The following is a 19,061-nucleotide window of genomic DNA, read 5'->3' as shown; positions in this document are numbered from 1 at the left end:
GACTGTTTGTTTATAAATTCCCTGCAGTTACCCCAGTGTATAAAACGCTGGCTTTCATATCAGCTAGACATGCATGCCACAAAAATTGGTTGCCTTTTTTGACTCTTTCTCCCCTCTTTAACGACTCTTTCACTACGGGGGTGACGTGCCCGCTCACTTGCAATGCCGGTAGAGTTCAAGCAGGCGTCGGACGACCGAGCACGACTGCTGCGTCGGGTTCTGCGTGAAGGTCTCCTCCAGTCGGGCCATGCTCAGCCGCAGCAGCTCGATCTGCCCCTGCATCTTGGCACGCAGGCTCTGTGGGTCCAGGGGTTCTTCGGCCCCCGTCGCGGCGGCCGCAGCCTGTTGCTGCGCAAGCGGCCGCTGAGCGGCCACCTCACCCTCGCCGCACGACTCATCCCGCACGGCGTCCCCAGCAATCGGCGGCGGCTGGATCAGCTCGGGGGGTGAGATGTGGCCGTCGTCTCCCGGAGACATCCTGCGATCGAGAAGCGCATGTTACAATTGAATTCATGTAAAGAGTTCTTCGACACACACCAGGTGCAAAACTCTGCTTCAGAATCCAGGCACCACAAGCAAACCTGCTACACTGAAGCTGAGGGGCGGGTGCATGGGAACGGCACATAGAGGACAAAGAACTGAACTTTGCCAAACAATTACTTTCTAAAACAACCTAATGACGCACAGCTTGCTTTTCAAATGAGAAAATTAGATGACGTTTACTAATGTTTCCAGTTTTTATTTTATGGCTTACGGCAGCAGCTGCAAGCGTTTCAGTACAGTTGAACCTCGTTATGAGAGGCATGGATGTAAGAGACATTGTTTACCCACATGGATGATCGCCCTATCTTTCCCATTAATGGCCTCTTATAACAGAAATTGGATGTAGAAGACAGCTGGTTATAAATTGTCCTTGAATTCAGGTCAACAATCTCGCCTGTAACAGACATTGTAACTTTAAATGTGCTGCCATATGTCACTAACTGCAATTGTGCTCGTTGTGGAATCAAAAGGGACAAACGCCTGCAGTCACTACTCATAACTTCAGCAAACCCACAGTGGTTCAGTCAGCCTTGAAACTATGACGAGAAGCCCTGACAATGGAAATGCCATTACCGCCATGCGTACGAGTGCGACTGCACATGCGGGCTTCTGCGCAAGCCAAGAATACCATGAGTGCGCAGTGGGCTCTCTCAATCTCGTAGCTCCCATTCAAGAAGCATGGCAAATGTTGAGTCCTGCAAGCGTGATGAATAGGCAGAGCACACAGCGTAACAAGCTGTGCGCTCTGGCTATTCATCAGGCTTGTGAACTCGACATGTACAATTCTTCATCTTCCGCAAACAGTGAAAGCAGAGAAAGCTTGTGGAAGCTGTTGTAAAAAACAGTGTAAATACAGTCACGAAGCAAACAAAGATTCAGAACTATTTCATAAATTCTGGGGGCAAAACGTTAGCTATAATGAAAACAAGGTACCCTGCTTATAAGAGACCTCTCATATAAGAGACAGAAACAGCTCCCAAATACGTGTCTCTTATAAAGTGGTACAACCGCACTACACGTCAGCGGTCTGTTGAAAGATTAAGGGCTCTTGTCAACTTGACCCATGCTTGCCCCCGTTTGCCCGTAGTGCATAAGGGCCGACCGCAGACCCGTTTTTGATACATGGCACCTATGGGGACTCTCACGACTGGTCCACATTGAGTTGAGTAACCCCGACTGTCTCTACTCACAGGTCCCCAACGTGGGAGTTCTCCGACTCGGTCTCCCAGCTCTCGTCGGCCGAGCTAGAGCCCTTGTCGTCCCCTTCGTCGTCACCGTCGTCCCAGAGGTCGTCTGAGTCGTACTCGCCGATGCGGTACAGCTCCTGCGGGTAGCAGAGCGACGTCTTGCCGCTCACCCACTGCACCTCCACCTTGCCCGCCGGGTGCACGTCCACCACCTGGCCCGCCGTCGACTCGGACTCCTTGTCCTGCGCATTGATTGATCGATTACGGGGTTTAACAGGACTCGGACTCCTTGTCCTGCACACTGTTGACAGGAAGCAACCACTGCGACAGATGGTCTGTCTTATGGGACACTTTAAAGGGGCCATGGAGACAAAACACAAGTTTGGTTCTTTTGAAAGATTGCCTCGTTAGAATCATACTGACTCCACTTTTAATGTAAACTTCACTCAAATAAGCTACACAATAAGGAAAAAAGGGCATGGCCATGCGAGCTCCACTAGCTCATTTCCTGCAACAGAACCTACGATGTCATACCAGACAGCTCTGCGATTGGCTGAGGCCGGCAAAAGCAAACGCAAATTAGGCAGGGCTTGTAATCTTGCCGAACGAGCTATTTGCGCTTAAGGGGGGACGCGGCTTTCAACTTCGGAAAAATGACCAAAACATCGTTTTTTCGAAACCCACATATTCGGCTTCTATGTTTCCTATTCTATGCGTCTGTAAAGTTTTTACGCTGAAAAGCGTCGCAAAGTGGCATAAAAAAATACTTTTGGCAGGCGCGGTGACAAACTATCAGTGCAAAAGGGCGAAAAAACGGCAATTTTCGGAGTGCTCTATCTCCGCAACGGTGCCACCGGGCGCGGCCATTTTGATATGGTTAGATCGGCTGAGCGATCGTCTTTCCGGTTCCGCTCGTCTCTTTTATCTTCGTTCATTCACAAACGCACAAACGGCAGAAAAGAAACGACGCAGAAACGAAGCTAGAAATAGATGCTGAAGCGCTATTGGTCCTCCGGTCGGGGCGCAGAACAACGACCCTCCTGATTGGATGTCACGGGCGCAACGCAAGATGGCGGCCGCCTGAGCTGCGTAGCTAGCGGTTTGAGTTCATTTTCGCCGCTTCGCTCGGCCGAGTTTCTGTTCAATCTATGGTATTCAACACGGACGTTATCGCGGTGGGAATGCCAGAGATAACTAGCCAGATTGCGGGAAGTTGTGTGGCTCGAAAGGAGGAGGTCATCGAACGCTTCGTGGTGCGCGTGACTCTACCGACGCCAGACCCCGGAGGGTGACGCGGTGTGCGCGCTTGCGATAGCGGTTCGTGAAGTGAACTTTTAGTCGGGTTTGCGATGTTTACACGCTTAGTTATTGCTGTGTTTTGACTGTGGGCTCGCTAGCCTTGAGAAAGAAACGGTCGACGCGTCAAACGCTGCGGCGCGCACGGCATAGCCGACGCGCATTGGAGCAGCACATGACTGGGCAACCGGTTACGATTGAACGCCAGTAGTTGTAATTAATGCCTGCGACGTTAGATTTAATCTTAAAAGCGACCTGACCAGCCATATCAGGTATAATCAAAGTTCGATATGTCGCGGTAAGCGTGCGCTGCGATGCGCACGAGCCGTATCGCCTTTCTTGCGCAACGTTTCCCGTGCACATGTAATTTTCATGCAAACAGGTTTGAGTTAGTAATATAGGAATAAAAATATGTTCGCTGCATTAAAATGTACGTTACTGTCGCAGCATTTAAGTGATTTTTTAGTGAAATTATTGATACCATTGCTTAGGGCATACTGGCTTTGCTGCGAGAAATACTGGATGCCTTGAATGTCAAAAGTAGTAAAAAAATATGCTCTCGCATTGAAGTTGGGAGTTATGCAGAATACTCTACCAAGCTTCAAAGTAGCTCATTTTCATCCTTGTGGTATGCAAACTTTTGGCAATGAACACCTGCACGTATGAGTACTAAGTTATTGCTGTGCCAGGCAAGATGATAAAACATAAAAAAAAGCCAAAAATGTTCAAATTTAAGTTAAAAAAAAAAATGCTTAACTTGTTGCCATGGTGACAACACTGCAAAAGGAGGCTGTTTAGTGCAATACAGCCAACCAGCTAACTACTTTGCATTGAAAGCCCATTGAAACCCATCTCCCCCTTCGTTTGGTCTGCAAAGTGGGGTATGTACTCTTCACGGAGGAGCTGAAAATGATGTTTTCTGGAAAGAGAAAGGCTGTAAAAGGCACTCCAATTTCAAGGCAAGACATTCCAGAAGCCCCATTTTCAAAAGGACATGAAAGGCTACAACCGTGACGACTTTTGATACGTGAAACCTATGTTGCAACTTCGGAAGCCGTTTTCTCAAAACAGTTTTTTTTGCCACCTGTGTCGCTTGTACCAGGGATTTCTTTGTGACCGCTGGGTCTATTTTGATTCCGTTTCTTGCATTACATTCCTTGATGAACAGTTCAGGTCGTGACACTCTTGGTTTTCCAGATTTGTTTTTCGTGATTTTTTTATTCAAATAATCGTTCACAGTCAACATGCCTATTGCACATTAACCTCTAAAAAAATGAAAACTAAAAAACATTGTGTTGTAAAAAAAAAATTCTAAAACTGTCACGACCTCGTCCATTCATTTGGGAATGCAAAGCACTTCGAACAAGTTTTCTATCGTGTTTTATAAGCCGCTCAAGCTCGGTACAAGCGGAACAGAAAGAAAATTTAATACATAAAAAAGTTTTCAAAATATTAGTTTGAAATTTTTATGGTGTTATCACAGAAGCATTTCCAGTTGCTGTGCCAATTTTCATCAAAATCCACAAAGAAATAAAAAAGTTGATTTTGAAAGCCACGTCCCCCCTTAAATGTGATGCATGTTCATGTTACAGCAATAAGAATGGTGGGTAAACCATAAAAGTTACGAAAATACACGTAAAAAAAGAAGTACCGATGCGAACTGCTGTTGGTACTGGGCGCACTATGCTTGTTTTAGCAGCACAGCAGTCCGCCGCTTCGGAGTTGTCTTACATGACACTGGCCGATTGGCATAAGCAACGCTGTCTTATGTGACCCTGTTTGTCGAGCATACCCCACATTTCACAAAACGATTTCTTTCTACCATAACAAAAACAATCCAGGTGGCAAGTATGGTCAAAAACAAGGCAACGGTGGACAAAACTCCGCGGCTGAGTGTGGTAGCGCCGTCTGGGAAGACTGGCGGTAAACACGGCAGTAGAGCCTAATGATGCACTGGAAGACTGTTTGAATACCTGCCCTCGTGATTTCATTGCAGAAGCCACGAAAACACACGATTTGGCGGGAGAATCAAAATTTTAACCCAAATTGAATAATTTCTCAGTGAATATGGCATTGTTTGCTGCCGGACAAGTGCTGGGGCACTATAAAACATGAAATCCTTCGAATAAAACAAACTTGTATTTTGTCTGCATGGCCCCTATAGGGGGCCATGAAAACAAAACTCAACTTTGTTCAGCTTGAAAGGAGTGGCCTTTGGGAACTCACTCAGCTCAGTTCCGGACACAAAAGACGCTTTTCTAAATGAAAGAAAGACAAAAAATTTTGAAAAAAACGTTCAAATTTTGTGCAACACAGACGCATTGTGGCTCAGCATTAAAAACACATCTGTGTGTTAACTATACATTCCCATTCGAGTGAACGGCAGTCATCAACCAAAGTCACCGCCAAGTGAGGCCTCTAGTTCCATTTGACCATGTCCCTTAAATGCCAACGTGATACTGACAACCCCAGTTTTAAAAGTGCTGGCTCAAATTGTAGCATTCCTGCCCATATGTCACTGTAGCACGAAATCTGAATGTTTTGCAGTATTTCTTGCGTTTTTTTTAACTAAAAAACATCTTCCGTGGCTTGAATGAAGCTAGGTGAGCTACCAGGGGCTACTCCTTTCCAATTGGACAAGTTGTATCTCGTCTTCAGGGGCCCTTTAAGGGGGGACGCGGCTTTCAACTTCGTAAAAATGACCAAAACATCGTTTTTTTGAAACCCACATATTCGGCTTCTATGTTTCCTATTCTGTGCGTCTGCAAAGTTTTTACGCTGAAAAGCGTCGCAAAGTGGCATAAAAAATACTTTTGTCAGGCGCGGTGACAAACTATCAGCGCAAAAGGGCGAAAAAACGGCAATTTTCGGAGTGCTCTATCTCCGCAACGGTGCCACCGGGCGCGGCCATTTTGATATGGTTAGATCGGCCGAGCGATCATCTTTCTGGTTCCGCTCGTCTCTTGTATCTTCGTTCATTCACAAACGCACAAATGGCAGAAAAGAAACGACGCACAAACGAAGCTAGAAATAGATGCTGAAGCGCTATTGGTCCTCCGGTCGGGCGCAGAACAACGACCCTCCTGATTGGATGTCGCGGGCGCAACGCAAGATGGCGGCCGCCTGAGCTGCGTAGCGAGCGGATTGAGTTCATTTTCGCCGCTTCGCTCGGCCGAGTTTCTGTTCAATCTGTGGTATTCAACACGCACGTTATCGCGATGCGAATGCCAGAGATAACGAGCCAGATTACGGGAAGTTGTGTGGCTCGAAAGGCGGAGGTCATCGAACGCTTCGTGGTGCGCGTGACTCTACCGTCGCCAGACCTTGGAGGGTGACGCGGTGTGCGCGCTTGCGATAGCGGTTCGTGAAGTGAACTTTTAGTCGGATTTGCGATGTTTACACGCTTAGTTATTGCTGTGTTTTGACTGTGGGCTCGCTAGCCTTGAGAAAGAAACGGTCGACGCGTCAAACGCTGCGGCGCGCACGGCATAGCCGACGCGCATTGGAGCATCACATGACTGGGCAACCGGTTACGATTGAACGCCAGTAGTTGTAATTAACGCCTGCGACGTTAGATTTAATCTTAAAAGCGACCTGACCAGCCATATCAGGTATAATCAAAGTTCGATATGTCGCGGTAAGCGTGCGCTGCGATGCGCGCGAGCCGCATCGCCTTTCTTGCGCTACGTTTCCCGTGCACTTGTAATTTTCATGCAAACAGGTTTGAGTTAGTAATATAAGAATAAAAATATGCTCTCTGCGTTAAAAATGTACGTTACTGTGGCAGCATTTAACAGTGATTTTTTTAGGGAAATTATTGATACCATTGCTTAGGGCATACTGGCTGTGCTGCGAGAAATATTGGATGCCTTGAATGTCAAAAGTAGTAAAAAAATATGCTCTTGCATTGAAGTTGGGAGTTATGCAGAATACTCTACCAAGCTTCAAAGTAGCTCATTTTCATCCTTGTGGTATGCGAACTTTTGGCAATGAACACCTGCACGTATGAGTACTAAGTTGCTGTGCCAGGCAAGATAAAACAAAAAAAGCCAAAAATGTTCAAATTTAAGTAAAAAAAATGCTTAACTTGTTGCCATGGTGACAACACTGCAAAAGGAGGTTGTCCAGTGCGATACAGCCAACCAGCTAACCTACTTTGCATTGAAAGCCCATTGAAACACATCTTCCTCTCCGTTTGGTTTGCAAAGGGGGTATGTACTCTTCACGGAGGAGCTGAAAATGATGTTTTCTGGAAAGAGAAAGGCTGTAAAAGGCACTCCAATTTCAAGGCAAGGCCTTCCAGAAGCCCCATGTTCAAAAGGACATGAAAGGCTGCAACCGTGGCGACTTTTGATAAGTGAAACCTATGTTGCAACTTCGGAAGCCGTTTTCTCAAAACAGTTTTTTATGCCACCTATGTCGCTTGTACCAGGGATTTCTTCGTGACCACTGGGTCTATTTTGATTCCGTTTCTTGCATTACATTCCTTGATGAACAGTTCAGGTCGTGACACTTTTGGTTTTCCAGATTTGTTTTTTGTGACTTTTTTATTCAAATAGTCGTTCACAGTCGACATGCCTGTTGCACATTAACCTCTAAAAAAATGAAAACTAAAAAATATTGTTTTGTAAAAAAAAAAATTCTGAAACTGTCACGACCTCGCCCACTCATTTGGGAATGCAAAGCACTTCGAACAAGTTTTCTATCGTGTTTTATAAGTCGCTCAAGCTCGGTACAAGCGGAACAGAAACAAAATTTAATAAATAAAAAAGTTATCAAAATATTATCTTGAAATTTTTATGGTGTTATCACAGAAGCATTTCCAGTTGCTGTGCCAATTTTCATCAAAATCCACAAAGAAATAAAAAAGTTGATTTTGAAAGCCACGTCCCCCCTTAACTAAGACAAAGGTGAGTCTCTCACCTCGAAGTTTGCGACCCTGATGACGCAAGAGGCGGGTCGGTACTTGAAATCTGGATGGTCCTTGATGTCGTAGACACTCACTTCTTGAACACCGAGCTCCTCGGGGCTGATGGATTTGCAAGTGCACAAAGAGGCGGAAGCATATTAAAAAACGACGCTCTCAAACTCGCCCAGCTGTTCAGTCACTGCCAAATTCCCCTTCCCATAAGCCACAAAGTAGTACCAACGTGTTGCACTGGCGACTGGGACTGTTAAAGGATCAAGTTCTTGTATCATTTAAAAGACTAACAAACCACTCACAAGCTATAAAGTGATCCCAATTTATAGAACTGCAATTGAGATTGCAGTGAGATTGCACATTTCACACATCATGCACCATTTCAAATTTTGTTCCCCCGTTGCGACTACGTGGAGATAGAGAGGCGGTAATGTGTTATTCGGCTTCTACTCAGGAGACTAAGGTTCATATGACAAAAGAACTCAAACATTTCTTTCTCTTTACAGCGTTGGCCATCTTCTGTACCAGACAATAACATTGGCGGTTTTTTGTTTTGCTGAATGGAGCACTTAACCCTTTCAGCCCTGAATTTTTTCTTTCTACTGAAAAGATTTTTTCTATGTGTTTTCTTCAATATTTGTACTCTATTAGTTTACAAACAAAAAATTGAGCTGGTGATGCATGTAATTAGCGATCTACAGGCATGAGAACTAATTAGGTCATTAGGCAATTAAAATTTTAAAGTCGAGTAGAAAAAATATTTTTGCTTGTTTTCCTAAATTTTGGAAAGAACTTAACCAACATACAGAAATTGAAGCTGGTAGTGCAAATATTTTTTGATTGACAGCCATGTAATCTAACTATGACTTCAGTCCTTGGAGTCACCCTGACGTCAATTTGGTCTTCACTGCAATGCCTTCCTCTTTCATGTGTTCAGCTATAGCAAAAAACGAACAATAGTTATATCAATCGGAAGGGGCATCCTTAAAGAACTATTTCCCAGAAAACTATCTGTTTTCGTTTTGTTCTCAAATTGCTAGAAGACTTTTGGTTAATGTCCTGAATATAGGACACAAGGACCGAAAGGGTTAAAGCTTTCACATTAAAATTGCTTGGTGCAAATAACCCAGCAAGTACACTAAAAAATCAGCGCTTCTTAACTTGCAGGCTTTTCGCTGCTATTACCGCTAAACAACCCTGTGCGTGAGGTCGAGCCCCAGTGTTCAAAACATGAATGTTTACTTTTAAAATCTGGCCTGCGAATGCCACGTACTTCTGCACGAAAACTAGGAGACGGGTGCAGTCGTAAAAGCATCTCAGTTCCACTGCAAATGCCTTCAAAGCACTGAGATCACAATTTGCACCAGCGTGCAACGATAAGAACACTCGGCATCCCACTTGCAACCGTCACCGCGGCACACCTAATCAAAATTTTCCGTGGTGACACCAAAGTACCAGGTCTGACAAGTTCACCATTCTCCGTAATGTTTTTCAAACATGTATAAACAAAGGAAACAGTACTACCGCACGACCAACACTTTCCATCATCCGAGTTAAGGGGAAAAAAGGAGCTATGAGCATGGCCTTCCTTATCAACAGTTAAAGAGAAGCCCAAAGGTGGTGTTGACACAAGACCACAGAGATGGAAATGTATTGACATTGCTGTCCGTCCACCATGCACTTAGTTACAAACGATAAATTTCGCACAGCACTTATCTAGGGGAGCACTTCCCTATATTCAATTTGGGGCTCTATTTCCTACGCCCAATTTCATTAAACAAGGTTTCACTATTAGTTTCACTGCCCACACTTTCAAACTTTAAACAAAACTTTCCAAACATATCCGACGTTACGGAACACTCCCAGCTGGTTCACAGGCCAAATATTTCATATGCTGCGACATTTGAATGTCTCGAACGTTTGCCCAAGCCGTCCACCAAGCAGTCCACAGTGATTAGTGTGCAGTTTTAGAATGAAGTTCCTCTTGGGGCAAGAGAATCAAAAGCCACCTCCTACGAAGCCACAGAAAAGAGGAAAAAACTCACTGTGGTTCCGCACCAGCCATGTACGTCTTGAACATGGTCACCTCGGCCGTCCTCCCAGAGTGGTCCACCCGCTTTACCACGCCATACTCGTGTGGGGGCGGTTCGTCTGAAAACCGCAGCCGTGGGGGAAAAAAGGAACATCCAAGAACCGTTACTAACCACACAACTTTTAATTAGGTGACGCTTTATAAAGCGAAAGCTTTCTTTGCGGGACTAAAGGAATTCTGTCAGAAAACTGATGCCTTACCCCATAAACCTGCTGGTCGACCGGGAAGCTCTAATAAGACCTCTCAACATACAGCGCGTGCGTGACTTTCATTGCATCAAAACGGCTACTTGAACATCGTGAAACAGGAACGATCCTGGATAACAAAATATGCTCATTGATCGTGAAGAAGAAGAAGAAGTACGCTTTTATCTCATCAACTACATACTGGTATACATCTAGATCGTTTGTAGATGCGTTTACCTAGCGCACGAAAAATCGTCACATGAGTTTGTTCTTCGTTTCCGATTTGGGTCTTTCCAGGTTTGATGATCGGCTGGACGCACTTTCCTTTGATTGGACGAAGCTTTCGCGCTTCTCCCAACTTTCTTTAGGAAGGGGTGGTAAAGATCTTTTATCATCATCATCAGCAGCATGTCTACACCCACTGCTAGGCAAAGGCTTCCCCCATGAATCTCCAATTATCCTGGTCCTGCACTAACTGTGACCAATTTATCCCCGCGAACTTGATCTCATCTGCCCATCTAATTTTCTGCCGCCCCCTGCCACACTTGCCTTCTCTAGGGATCCACTCTGTTACCCTTAATGACCAACGGTTATCTTGCCTTCGCATTACATGCCCTGCCCACACTCCTTTCTCCTTCATTTCTACTAATATGTCCTTAATGCACGTTTGTTCCCTGACCCACTCTGCTCTTTTCTTCTCCCTTAATGTTACGCCTATCATCTTGCGTTCCATTGCTCGCTGAGTCGTCCTCAATTTAAGTTGAACTCTCTTAATGAGCCTCCAAGTTTCTGCCCCGCAGGTGAGTACCGGTAAGATGCAGCTGTCATACACTTTCTTCTTCAGGGACAATGGTAGGCTGCCATTCATTATCTGAGAATGCCTGCCGAATGCACTCCGCCCCAAAGATCTTTACTCCAGGACAAATACAGAAAACTGCTCATTCCTTGTAGTGTCCAAAGGCCATAGTTCACGGGCAAACGGTTTTCAAACCTCCTACAAAAACTAAAAATGGCACTATTCGGACCACTGACACCATATGGTGTGTTCATAGGAAACCCCTTTTTCAGTTTCGAGGCCATTTGTTTACAGCATTTCGCATGGGTAGACAGCGTCACAAGTGGAATTTGAACCCAAGGTAGCGGCGAGTAGGGCGAAAATGATGTCCTGTTTCACTGCGAACTCTGCAAAGGCGAACAGCAGTTTGAGGCACTTCAGCCACTGCTGCTGCTGCTTTTTTTTACCCCAGCAGCAGTGATGACTGAAGCAATGATGTGGATTCTTCAGATTTTAGTTCTGATGAAGACTCTCCCATTCAACAGCCTCAGACTTCGACAGGCACTGCCAGAAAATGTTCGTTTTTGACTTCGCGCTGTATTTATAAACAAAGCATGCTTAATATCTGACGACTGCAGTATTACTTTCATGTGTAGGGTCTGGACAATGTGCAGCGGGGATGGTTTGCCAAATGCACAGCGCCGTATCGCGTTATCACGTTCAAGATAGCCTGGCGCTCACGTAAAAGTAGCACCGTGGAGCGGTGCGAGCTGCTTCTCTAGAGTGCTAATTTTTTTATTGTTTTTTAGCGCTGAAGTTCTAATGGTTTTGTGTGAGGACACAAACAAGCATGCTTGGATGCATATTTTAGAGAGACTGACTGACTCTCTAGTGGCTTTGCAAAGTCACACAGCTGTCAGGGCCGTTAGACTGGTGAGCCCGCCAAAATCCAGAACTTGGTGTATATATATACTGAATCATAGTTTAGGAACATAGAAACATTTCGCGTATCTTAGAATTCCTGAATTGATTTTTAGGCTCAGTGAAATCACCTATTTGTGTTTTGTGTATACTTTTATTTGCGCATTTTTTTTTGTTTCGTTGATCAATAAACTGTCAACTATTACAACTTTCACAAAACTGCTGTTATGTGTTGGAAAGAGAAATTTATAAGCTACAATTTCATACATAGCAATGCTCGATTGATTGTAGGGTTTAACGCGCCGATGCAACGCAGGCGATGAGGCGCGTCGTAGTGGAGAGCTCCGGATTAATTTCGACCACCTGGGGATCTTTAACGTGCGCCGAAATTTTGTACACACGGGCGTTTTTGCTTTTCGCCTCCATCAGAAAAGCGGCCGCCGGGGCCGGGAATCGAACCCGCGACCTCGTGCTCGGCAGCGCAACACCTTAGCCACTGAGCCACCGCGGCGGGTGCATAGCAATGCTAAATGTGTCCAGTAGCTCAAGAACAACAACAAAAAAAAGTTATAGCGGTGCCGCTTTTTCCACACCTTTACCAAAATGCTGGGTCACCACTGGACTGCTGATGCCAACTGCAGGAGGAAGGCCTCTTCTCAGATTTATGTTGTATCCTGATGATGATGCTTTACGGCGCAAGGGCATAAACTTACAAGTATTAAAACGTACAGGCACGGAGGGCCATAAAAATGGTCTAAAAAAAGCCAAGCTTGGTTAATGGAAAATACACATTAGGCAAAGCAAGTGCAAGTCACAGGGTACGGTCGGCCAAATCTTCAACCAGCGTGCACGGGCGGCAATTTTTCTGTCTTATGACGATCTTAAGAAGGAGCAGCCTAGCAAACGATAAGCACAGCCGAGCGTGGTTTCTGGGCATGAATTTAATCTCGACCTGCTTGCAACTTGGCTTCTGTCATACGGCGCTGACGCGTGAAAGTCGCCGCTCGCACACGCCAGTTAAAAGATTCGGCCGACTGTACATGCTGAGGCAAGAGTGGCGATGCTCCAACGTTTTAGTAAAAGCACACATCACTGCCCCGACACTGGCTAAGGTTACGTGCAATAAGATTCGGCGTAAAGATCCGACCTCAGATAAGTAACCTAAACCTTCTAAACAACTGGGCACTGCGGTTACCTGCTAAATAGTGCACTTATTGTTCGATGTGGAATGCGATGCGGGCACAGTTCTTTAAAGTGTTGCTTTCTTTCTGAAACGTAAAATGGACATTCCATTAATACATGAAGATTAAATAGCTATTTTTCGCATGTGTGGCAAGCGGCCCTTTGCGTACCAGTGAGATGAGAATGTGTTGAACACGTGCGCCCATAACGTAGTCTACACATAGCAAGCACTTCCATCACCCTGTTTTTTTTCCATGCTGTACTTCCCTAGTCGTGGTTTTACTCGCATCATATTTACCCATTTTTTTTATGCCCCCAAATTTTGTCTTGTCCTACTATTCTTAAACCGCTTACATGGTTTCACCTGCTGTATATCTTTTGCGTTGGATATAACAGGCCACAACCACAACAGAATGCACCACAGTGGGAAAACATTTTGTGCATCCTTGCCCACAACCTCCTCTCAATTGCTAAAACTGCTTTTCTTTGGCCTTAACAACGCATCACTTTTCATACAGCACTGGTAGATCAAACATTGAGCCGAAGCCGGGAAGAGTTTATTCCACAAAACGGGTGCAAGCGCAGAAAGTTGGGCAAAGAGCGGAAACAGAAGCTTTCACGTCAATGAACATAAACGGGACAAAATGCACAGCGCATCTAACAATGACCAAAGGCGGCCGTCACGAATTTCATATTTTCTGTATTTCGGTCAGCGCTAAAAGAGCTAGGGATTTAGGGAATGCTGGGACCTAGCTAATAGCTGGGACCTAGGTATCATCATTCTTATTTTCTGCATCCCATTTCAAACTCTTCCCTTCAATCTTAGCTTTATAACTGAAAAGCTGGAGGGCAGCCTCAGGACGGCCACATGGGAAAAAAAAAACAGAACCCAAAACAAATTTGCCTCTCTTAATAACCAGACAAATATGTTGGAGTTCAGGGCATTCTGCAGTGCCCAAATCCGATGCTGAGCAATAAAGCGCCAACGTGAACGCACCTGTGTTCTCCACGACAAAGTCGCCAGGGAAGAATTCGTGGCCATCTAAGTGGTGGATCGGGTACAGTTCGGACGACGGGATTCCACTTTCCACTGAGCCATCCTGAAAAGGAGAAAATTAAGAAGGTCGTTCCCCAAAAGTGAAAGTGAAATCATACTTTGCGCTGTGTTCTGCGTAGCCAGCCTTATTCTAGGCCTTATGAAAGCTTTTATATCCGAGCTTTACACATTATGTGACCCCCAGGAGTTGTTTCAGACTCACACGTTACACAATGTGCTTTAACGTTAAATCAGTATGTGGGCACGCTTAAGCCTTCTTTATTTGTTACGCGCACGCCACGGAAAACACGGAATGTTTACACGAGAGAGGGATGTTGGCTTTTAACTATTTGTTTCAAACTTAGAGCCCTCTGCTTGTTGCCAAACAGAAGCTGAAAAAGCTGAAGGAAACTGATTTTTCTCGTTAAACAGCAAGTTATTCCGCCTTTAGTGGCCCCCTCAGGCAAAACATGGCAAATAAAACTACATTTGTCATTTTGCCACCAAACTTAATCAAATCAACAGCATTTATATAGTTAACCTTTTTAATAACAAAACTGAATATGGTTTAACAATATCTTTTATACTTTTTAAGTTAAATAACTAATCACACTTACAGAGCCACCCCAGGATCGGTTAATTAGCCAAAAAACTTTGTAGGGTTCACATGTTAGCAAGATCATAACGGTCTGCTCTGTGCAATGAAGCTCTGAGAATGTTTTTTTTTTACTCTTTTTATAGGCATCAAACAAGAACGAAAGAAGTTTGAACTTCCTTTTGACATCACAATGTTTTACGTAAAAAAGAAACCTTTGTTTTTCTTTTTCCGTTTAAAGAGCACATGAACTAATAACAAGTGGTACTTGTCCTTATGACTGAGTCTTCTTCGCGGCCAATTTCAGTACTATATCTTTTATCAAGATACCTACAGTGGATTGGGAGCTACACAGCATTCTACACTAGCTTAAAGGGGCCCTAAATAGGCTGCCAAATATTACGATTTTGCGTGCGCAGTCACTGGAGTACTATCCAGGGAATGTCATCCCGCAAAAATTGTTTAAATTCGTTAAGTATTAGCAGAGTTATCGCTCATTAAAAGGGGCCACCCATAAGGCCTGGGGCTCTCCTCCTCTAGTAGCTCCTCCGAAGCACTGTGGAAGCCGCGACGTCATCGACCCGGCGCAAGACCACCGAGAGAAACAGGGCAATCCAACACCCTCCTTGATGTACGTGCAGTCATTGGCTGCGCCAAGCCCCGCGCGAGCTTTTTTTTTTTTTTTTAGCACTCGACGCGCATGCTCCGCCCACCAGATTCCGGTTGCGCGGTGAGCGCTGTCGCTGTGGTTCGCGTTCGCGGCGCCGCACTGGGCAGTGTCTCGTGAGTCATAGAGGCGCGTCAGAGCCGGAAAGAACTGCGTCAGAGCGCGCAAGTGTGGCGGCAAGGTATGGTTGGTGAGCCAGGAGAGAAAGTGAAATCTTTTTTTCGTGTTTGTGCGGCCCCTGCTTTACGCAGAGGTGTAATATTTGGTACACGTTGTCGTGAAGGGGTACTCTAGCGATTGCGCGATTGAAATGGCGACCTTCGGAAGCCTATTTAGGGCCCCTTTAAGAGTGAGTGAGTGCAATTCTTTTTTGATGTGACCCGATAGATGGACACAATTTGGATAAACCTAGTGCAAAACAGCTTTGCTGTAATATTGTTTTGTTTTTCTTCGGGGCCACAGGCAACTTTTAAACTTGTTGGCGAGCCACGTACCGTAAAAGTCGGAATATAGGTCGAGCCGGAATTGAGGTTGACCCCCTTACCTCGTGGCCAAGAAATGGGAAAAACATTAAGCCAATGACCGGTATTATAGGTCGAGGGGCGACTTTTCTATGAACTTTTTAGTGAAAAATCTCGACCTATATTCCAACTTATACGGTAACGATGTAACGCTCCTATGCGGTACATGACAGCGTGCTTGCTGAAGCGTGCGGCTTACCTAGACACCAGCAGCAGGTTTTCCGTCAGTACACATTACTCCGAACTCTACAGCTTTTTGAGGGTCACCAAACAGGCCGTCAACCCCACACACACCCCTCACACTCAGAACTACCAGACCATTGATTAATTATAGGGTTTAACACATTGAAACTACCCCTGTGCTACAAGGCGTGCCGTAGTGGAGGGCTCCGGATTAACTTCCACCCCACGGGATGTTTACCGTGCGCCAAAATTTCGACGCACATGTGCTTTCGTTTTTTTTTTTTTCCCTTCGCCTCCATCAGAAAAGAACCCGCGTCCTTGCGCTGAGTGAGTGGGCCATACCTGCCAGACCACCTGGGCCGTGGTGGATGTGGCCAGTGTCTCGGTGACCAACACATCGCCGGGCTTGAGGGACGGCTGCTCTTGTGGAAGACGGCGCCTGCGCGGCCGCCGGTGTTTCCACTTCTTGAGCAGCTTGGTGGCCAGCGACGGGCCGTGCTTACCACGCCGGAACGCTGCGCGGGGTCGCCAAGTCACTGCCTGATGTTGAGAAGCATTTCTTATGGCCGGTGACTCAAGACTCATGCACGTTGAGCTCCTGCTCGTCAGTGCCGTCAATACGTCCTTCTACCGCCACAACCCATACCTCCGTAGCAAATAAAACGCATCAGTTATCTGCTTCAGACAAGAGAGCACAATCTGCTGCTATACAGAAGTTGAAAGAACTGAGGGAAAAAAAAAAAAAACAGTTTTGCTTTTTAAATGAGAAATTGCTCAGCTTTTGGTGGCCCCTTAAACTGGTAGTGGCACCGCAGAAGTGACTTGGGCAGGCTTGGTTATAAACCAGCACGTCTACCAAGTTAACATTTCCAAATTCCCTAAATTTTCCAGATTTCCCCCCCGAGTCTTTCTGATAAATTCCCTGAGTGAGACAGAACTGTTTCACGTCAACACGGGCTGAAACCACTTCACCAGTTGCTGTCACCCTCTAAAAAGCCCCTTATAAAATTAAAACATGACATAATAAAGTTTGAGTGCTAACCAGTAACGTCTATCTCATCCAAAAAAAAACATAACAGAGTGGTAGTAAAATTCACAGTGAATGAAATATAAAAAAAAGGGTAAAACTGTACTGTCATATTCTTAGCTCGCACTCAATGCCTCAGTGCTGTATTTCACTGCTTCAAAGAATTTATTTTGCTTTGGACGAGGGACACTTGCATCTTAAACCCTGTCACACTAGGTGCCCTTAAAAGCCGCCATACTTCTAACATCAAAGCGCTGCGCAGGATGATCGGGAGGAGTTCATTTGGGATTCACATTGGAAATCAGAAACACCTCAACTACACCATGCTATGGTGACTCCACATAAAGTTGTTCCGGAGCGCAGCGAAAGCTACGTAGCCGAAACATGCTCTGCCTTTCTACGCAGCGGAATATAGTGCCGGTTTGCAGTTAAAAGTAACTTTTCAAACGGGGTACAACGTCCATATTCGATACAAACACAGCTGTAAACTTTTAATTAAAGTTGAAGAGAAATGTGTTTTTATTAAATTTACACCATATTCACAACTGAAAGATTTGCAACGTGCGTCAAGTAACTAGAAACCACAGTAGACGGTGCCAGGTGTTCCAGCATAGGACTGAAAGCTACTACTGCCCCATACCCCAGTAGACTCCCTTACGCTGCCACAACAAGCTACTGCGGCACGCAACATTTTCTGCCGCCTTTCACGAGTCTGGGGAAACACGCTAGAACACAAGGGGAGCATACAGGGGGTTGGAGGGGGATGGAGGTGAGTTGCAAGCTGTATGAAGTGAGTTCACTGGAACCAGCGACGGCTCCGGAGGGCTGTCCACTTTTGACTCGCTGTTACTTGAGCCAGAATTACCGTGAAGTTCGCTTCCCTTATAAAGTATGGTTAATTTTCCCTGATAGAAGCACAAATTCCATGAGTTTTCCCTGAGCTTTTCCAGACTATTCAAAATCCCTGAGAATTCCCGCTTCTCCCTGTTTTCAACGTTGGTAGACACCCTGTAAACGTTTACTGTAGGACGTCGGGATACAGATGGGGAACTTTGGGACCCTCGTCTCTACATTCAGTGAATTGTAACTTTCCTTCACGACAAATAAACTAAGTAGAGGACCCCTCAGTTTTTCTGGCCACCGATTATTACTTTTTGGTTAGGAGTTTCTTTGGCTTTGTGTGATTTTGTTTGCTGTTTTGATTGCTTGAGAATTTCCTCTCAAAATTTTCGAACACCGTAGGCCTTCCCAGTTTTTCTAACACACAAACCTAGGTGCGCAGTCCATGCAGTCTCCTCCACAGTAGCAGTGGCACCATCTACTGGCTTGTGCATTACTCAGTGCTGTTCGAAGGAGATGTTAAAGAGAAGGTCTGGAATCACTATTACAGTCGTCATCTATCTAATAAGCTGCCTGTTACTGCATGACTAAGAAGCCAACAGTGGAGGGGGGGGGGGGGTGCACTTGAAAAGTGCGAGACTAGCACGGAACCTTTGGGCCCCCACAGTTCATGCTACTATGGGAGAGTATTTTTAGTTAATGTTGAGTTTCACATGCACCAAAGTGCCCCTACATGCACATAACGATTATTAGCCCACCTTTCTTCTGTAGTAAAATAAAGTCGCTACTCAGCACGTGTGTATTTTCTTCCAGTGTCCTGTTTTTGCCCTGTTCCAGCTAGACGTGTACCAACTCGCCCAAGTTCAAACCCTCAAGCAGGTCCTACAGCACAGCGTCCACGACGGCTGGAACGACTACAGCAAAACCTTGTTACAACAGACAGTTATAACAGATACTCGAAAACTGTTTGGTTGTTTTTCCTGTGTTCACCATGTTGGCAAAACTGCATACAATTAACGTGGAAAACTGGTCAGGCTAGCACATGATCGAAGAAAAAAAAGTGCAAAAAAGAAAGCTAAGGACAGAGAGA

The 19,061-nt window shown here is 45.4% G+C and overlaps 1 protein-coding gene across 2 annotated transcripts in view; it reads right to left on the bottom strand.

Moving 5' to 3' along the window:
- LOC144138364 ((E3-independent) E2 ubiquitin-conjugating enzyme UBE2O) overlaps positions 1–19,061 on the bottom strand; it is a 65,150-nt gene that overhangs the window by 22,236 nt on the left and 23,853 nt on the right. The window contains exons 9-15 of one of the 2 annotated variants that reach the window (XM_077670610.1): positions 16,447–16,619; positions 14,100–14,202; positions 12,514–12,606; positions 9,993–10,098; positions 7,950–8,055; positions 1,734–1,972; positions 158–478 (exon numbers count right to left, since the gene is read on the bottom strand). In XM_077670610.1, coding sequence (XP_077526736.1) covers positions 158–478; positions 1,734–1,972; positions 7,950–8,055; positions 9,993–10,098; positions 12,514–12,606; positions 14,100–14,202; positions 16,447–16,619 — 1,141 coding nt within the window. The remainder of the gene's footprint in view (positions 1–157; positions 479–1,733; positions 1,973–7,949; positions 8,056–9,992; positions 10,099–12,513; positions 12,607–14,099; positions 14,203–16,446; positions 16,620–19,061) is intronic. The other variant, XM_077670611.1, reaches the window with a different exon arrangement.

Source organism: Haemaphysalis longicornis, unplaced genomic scaffold, assembly GCF_048455015.1.
Source record: "Haemaphysalis longicornis isolate Haplotype H1 unplaced genomic scaffold, Haemaphysalis longicornis Haplotype H1 scaffold_5, whole genome shotgun sequence".
In the NCBI taxonomy this organism is placed as follows: Eukaryota; Metazoa; Arthropoda; class Arachnida; order Ixodida; family Ixodidae; genus Haemaphysalis; species Haemaphysalis longicornis.
This window is presented reverse-complemented; position numbering and strand designations above follow the sequence as displayed.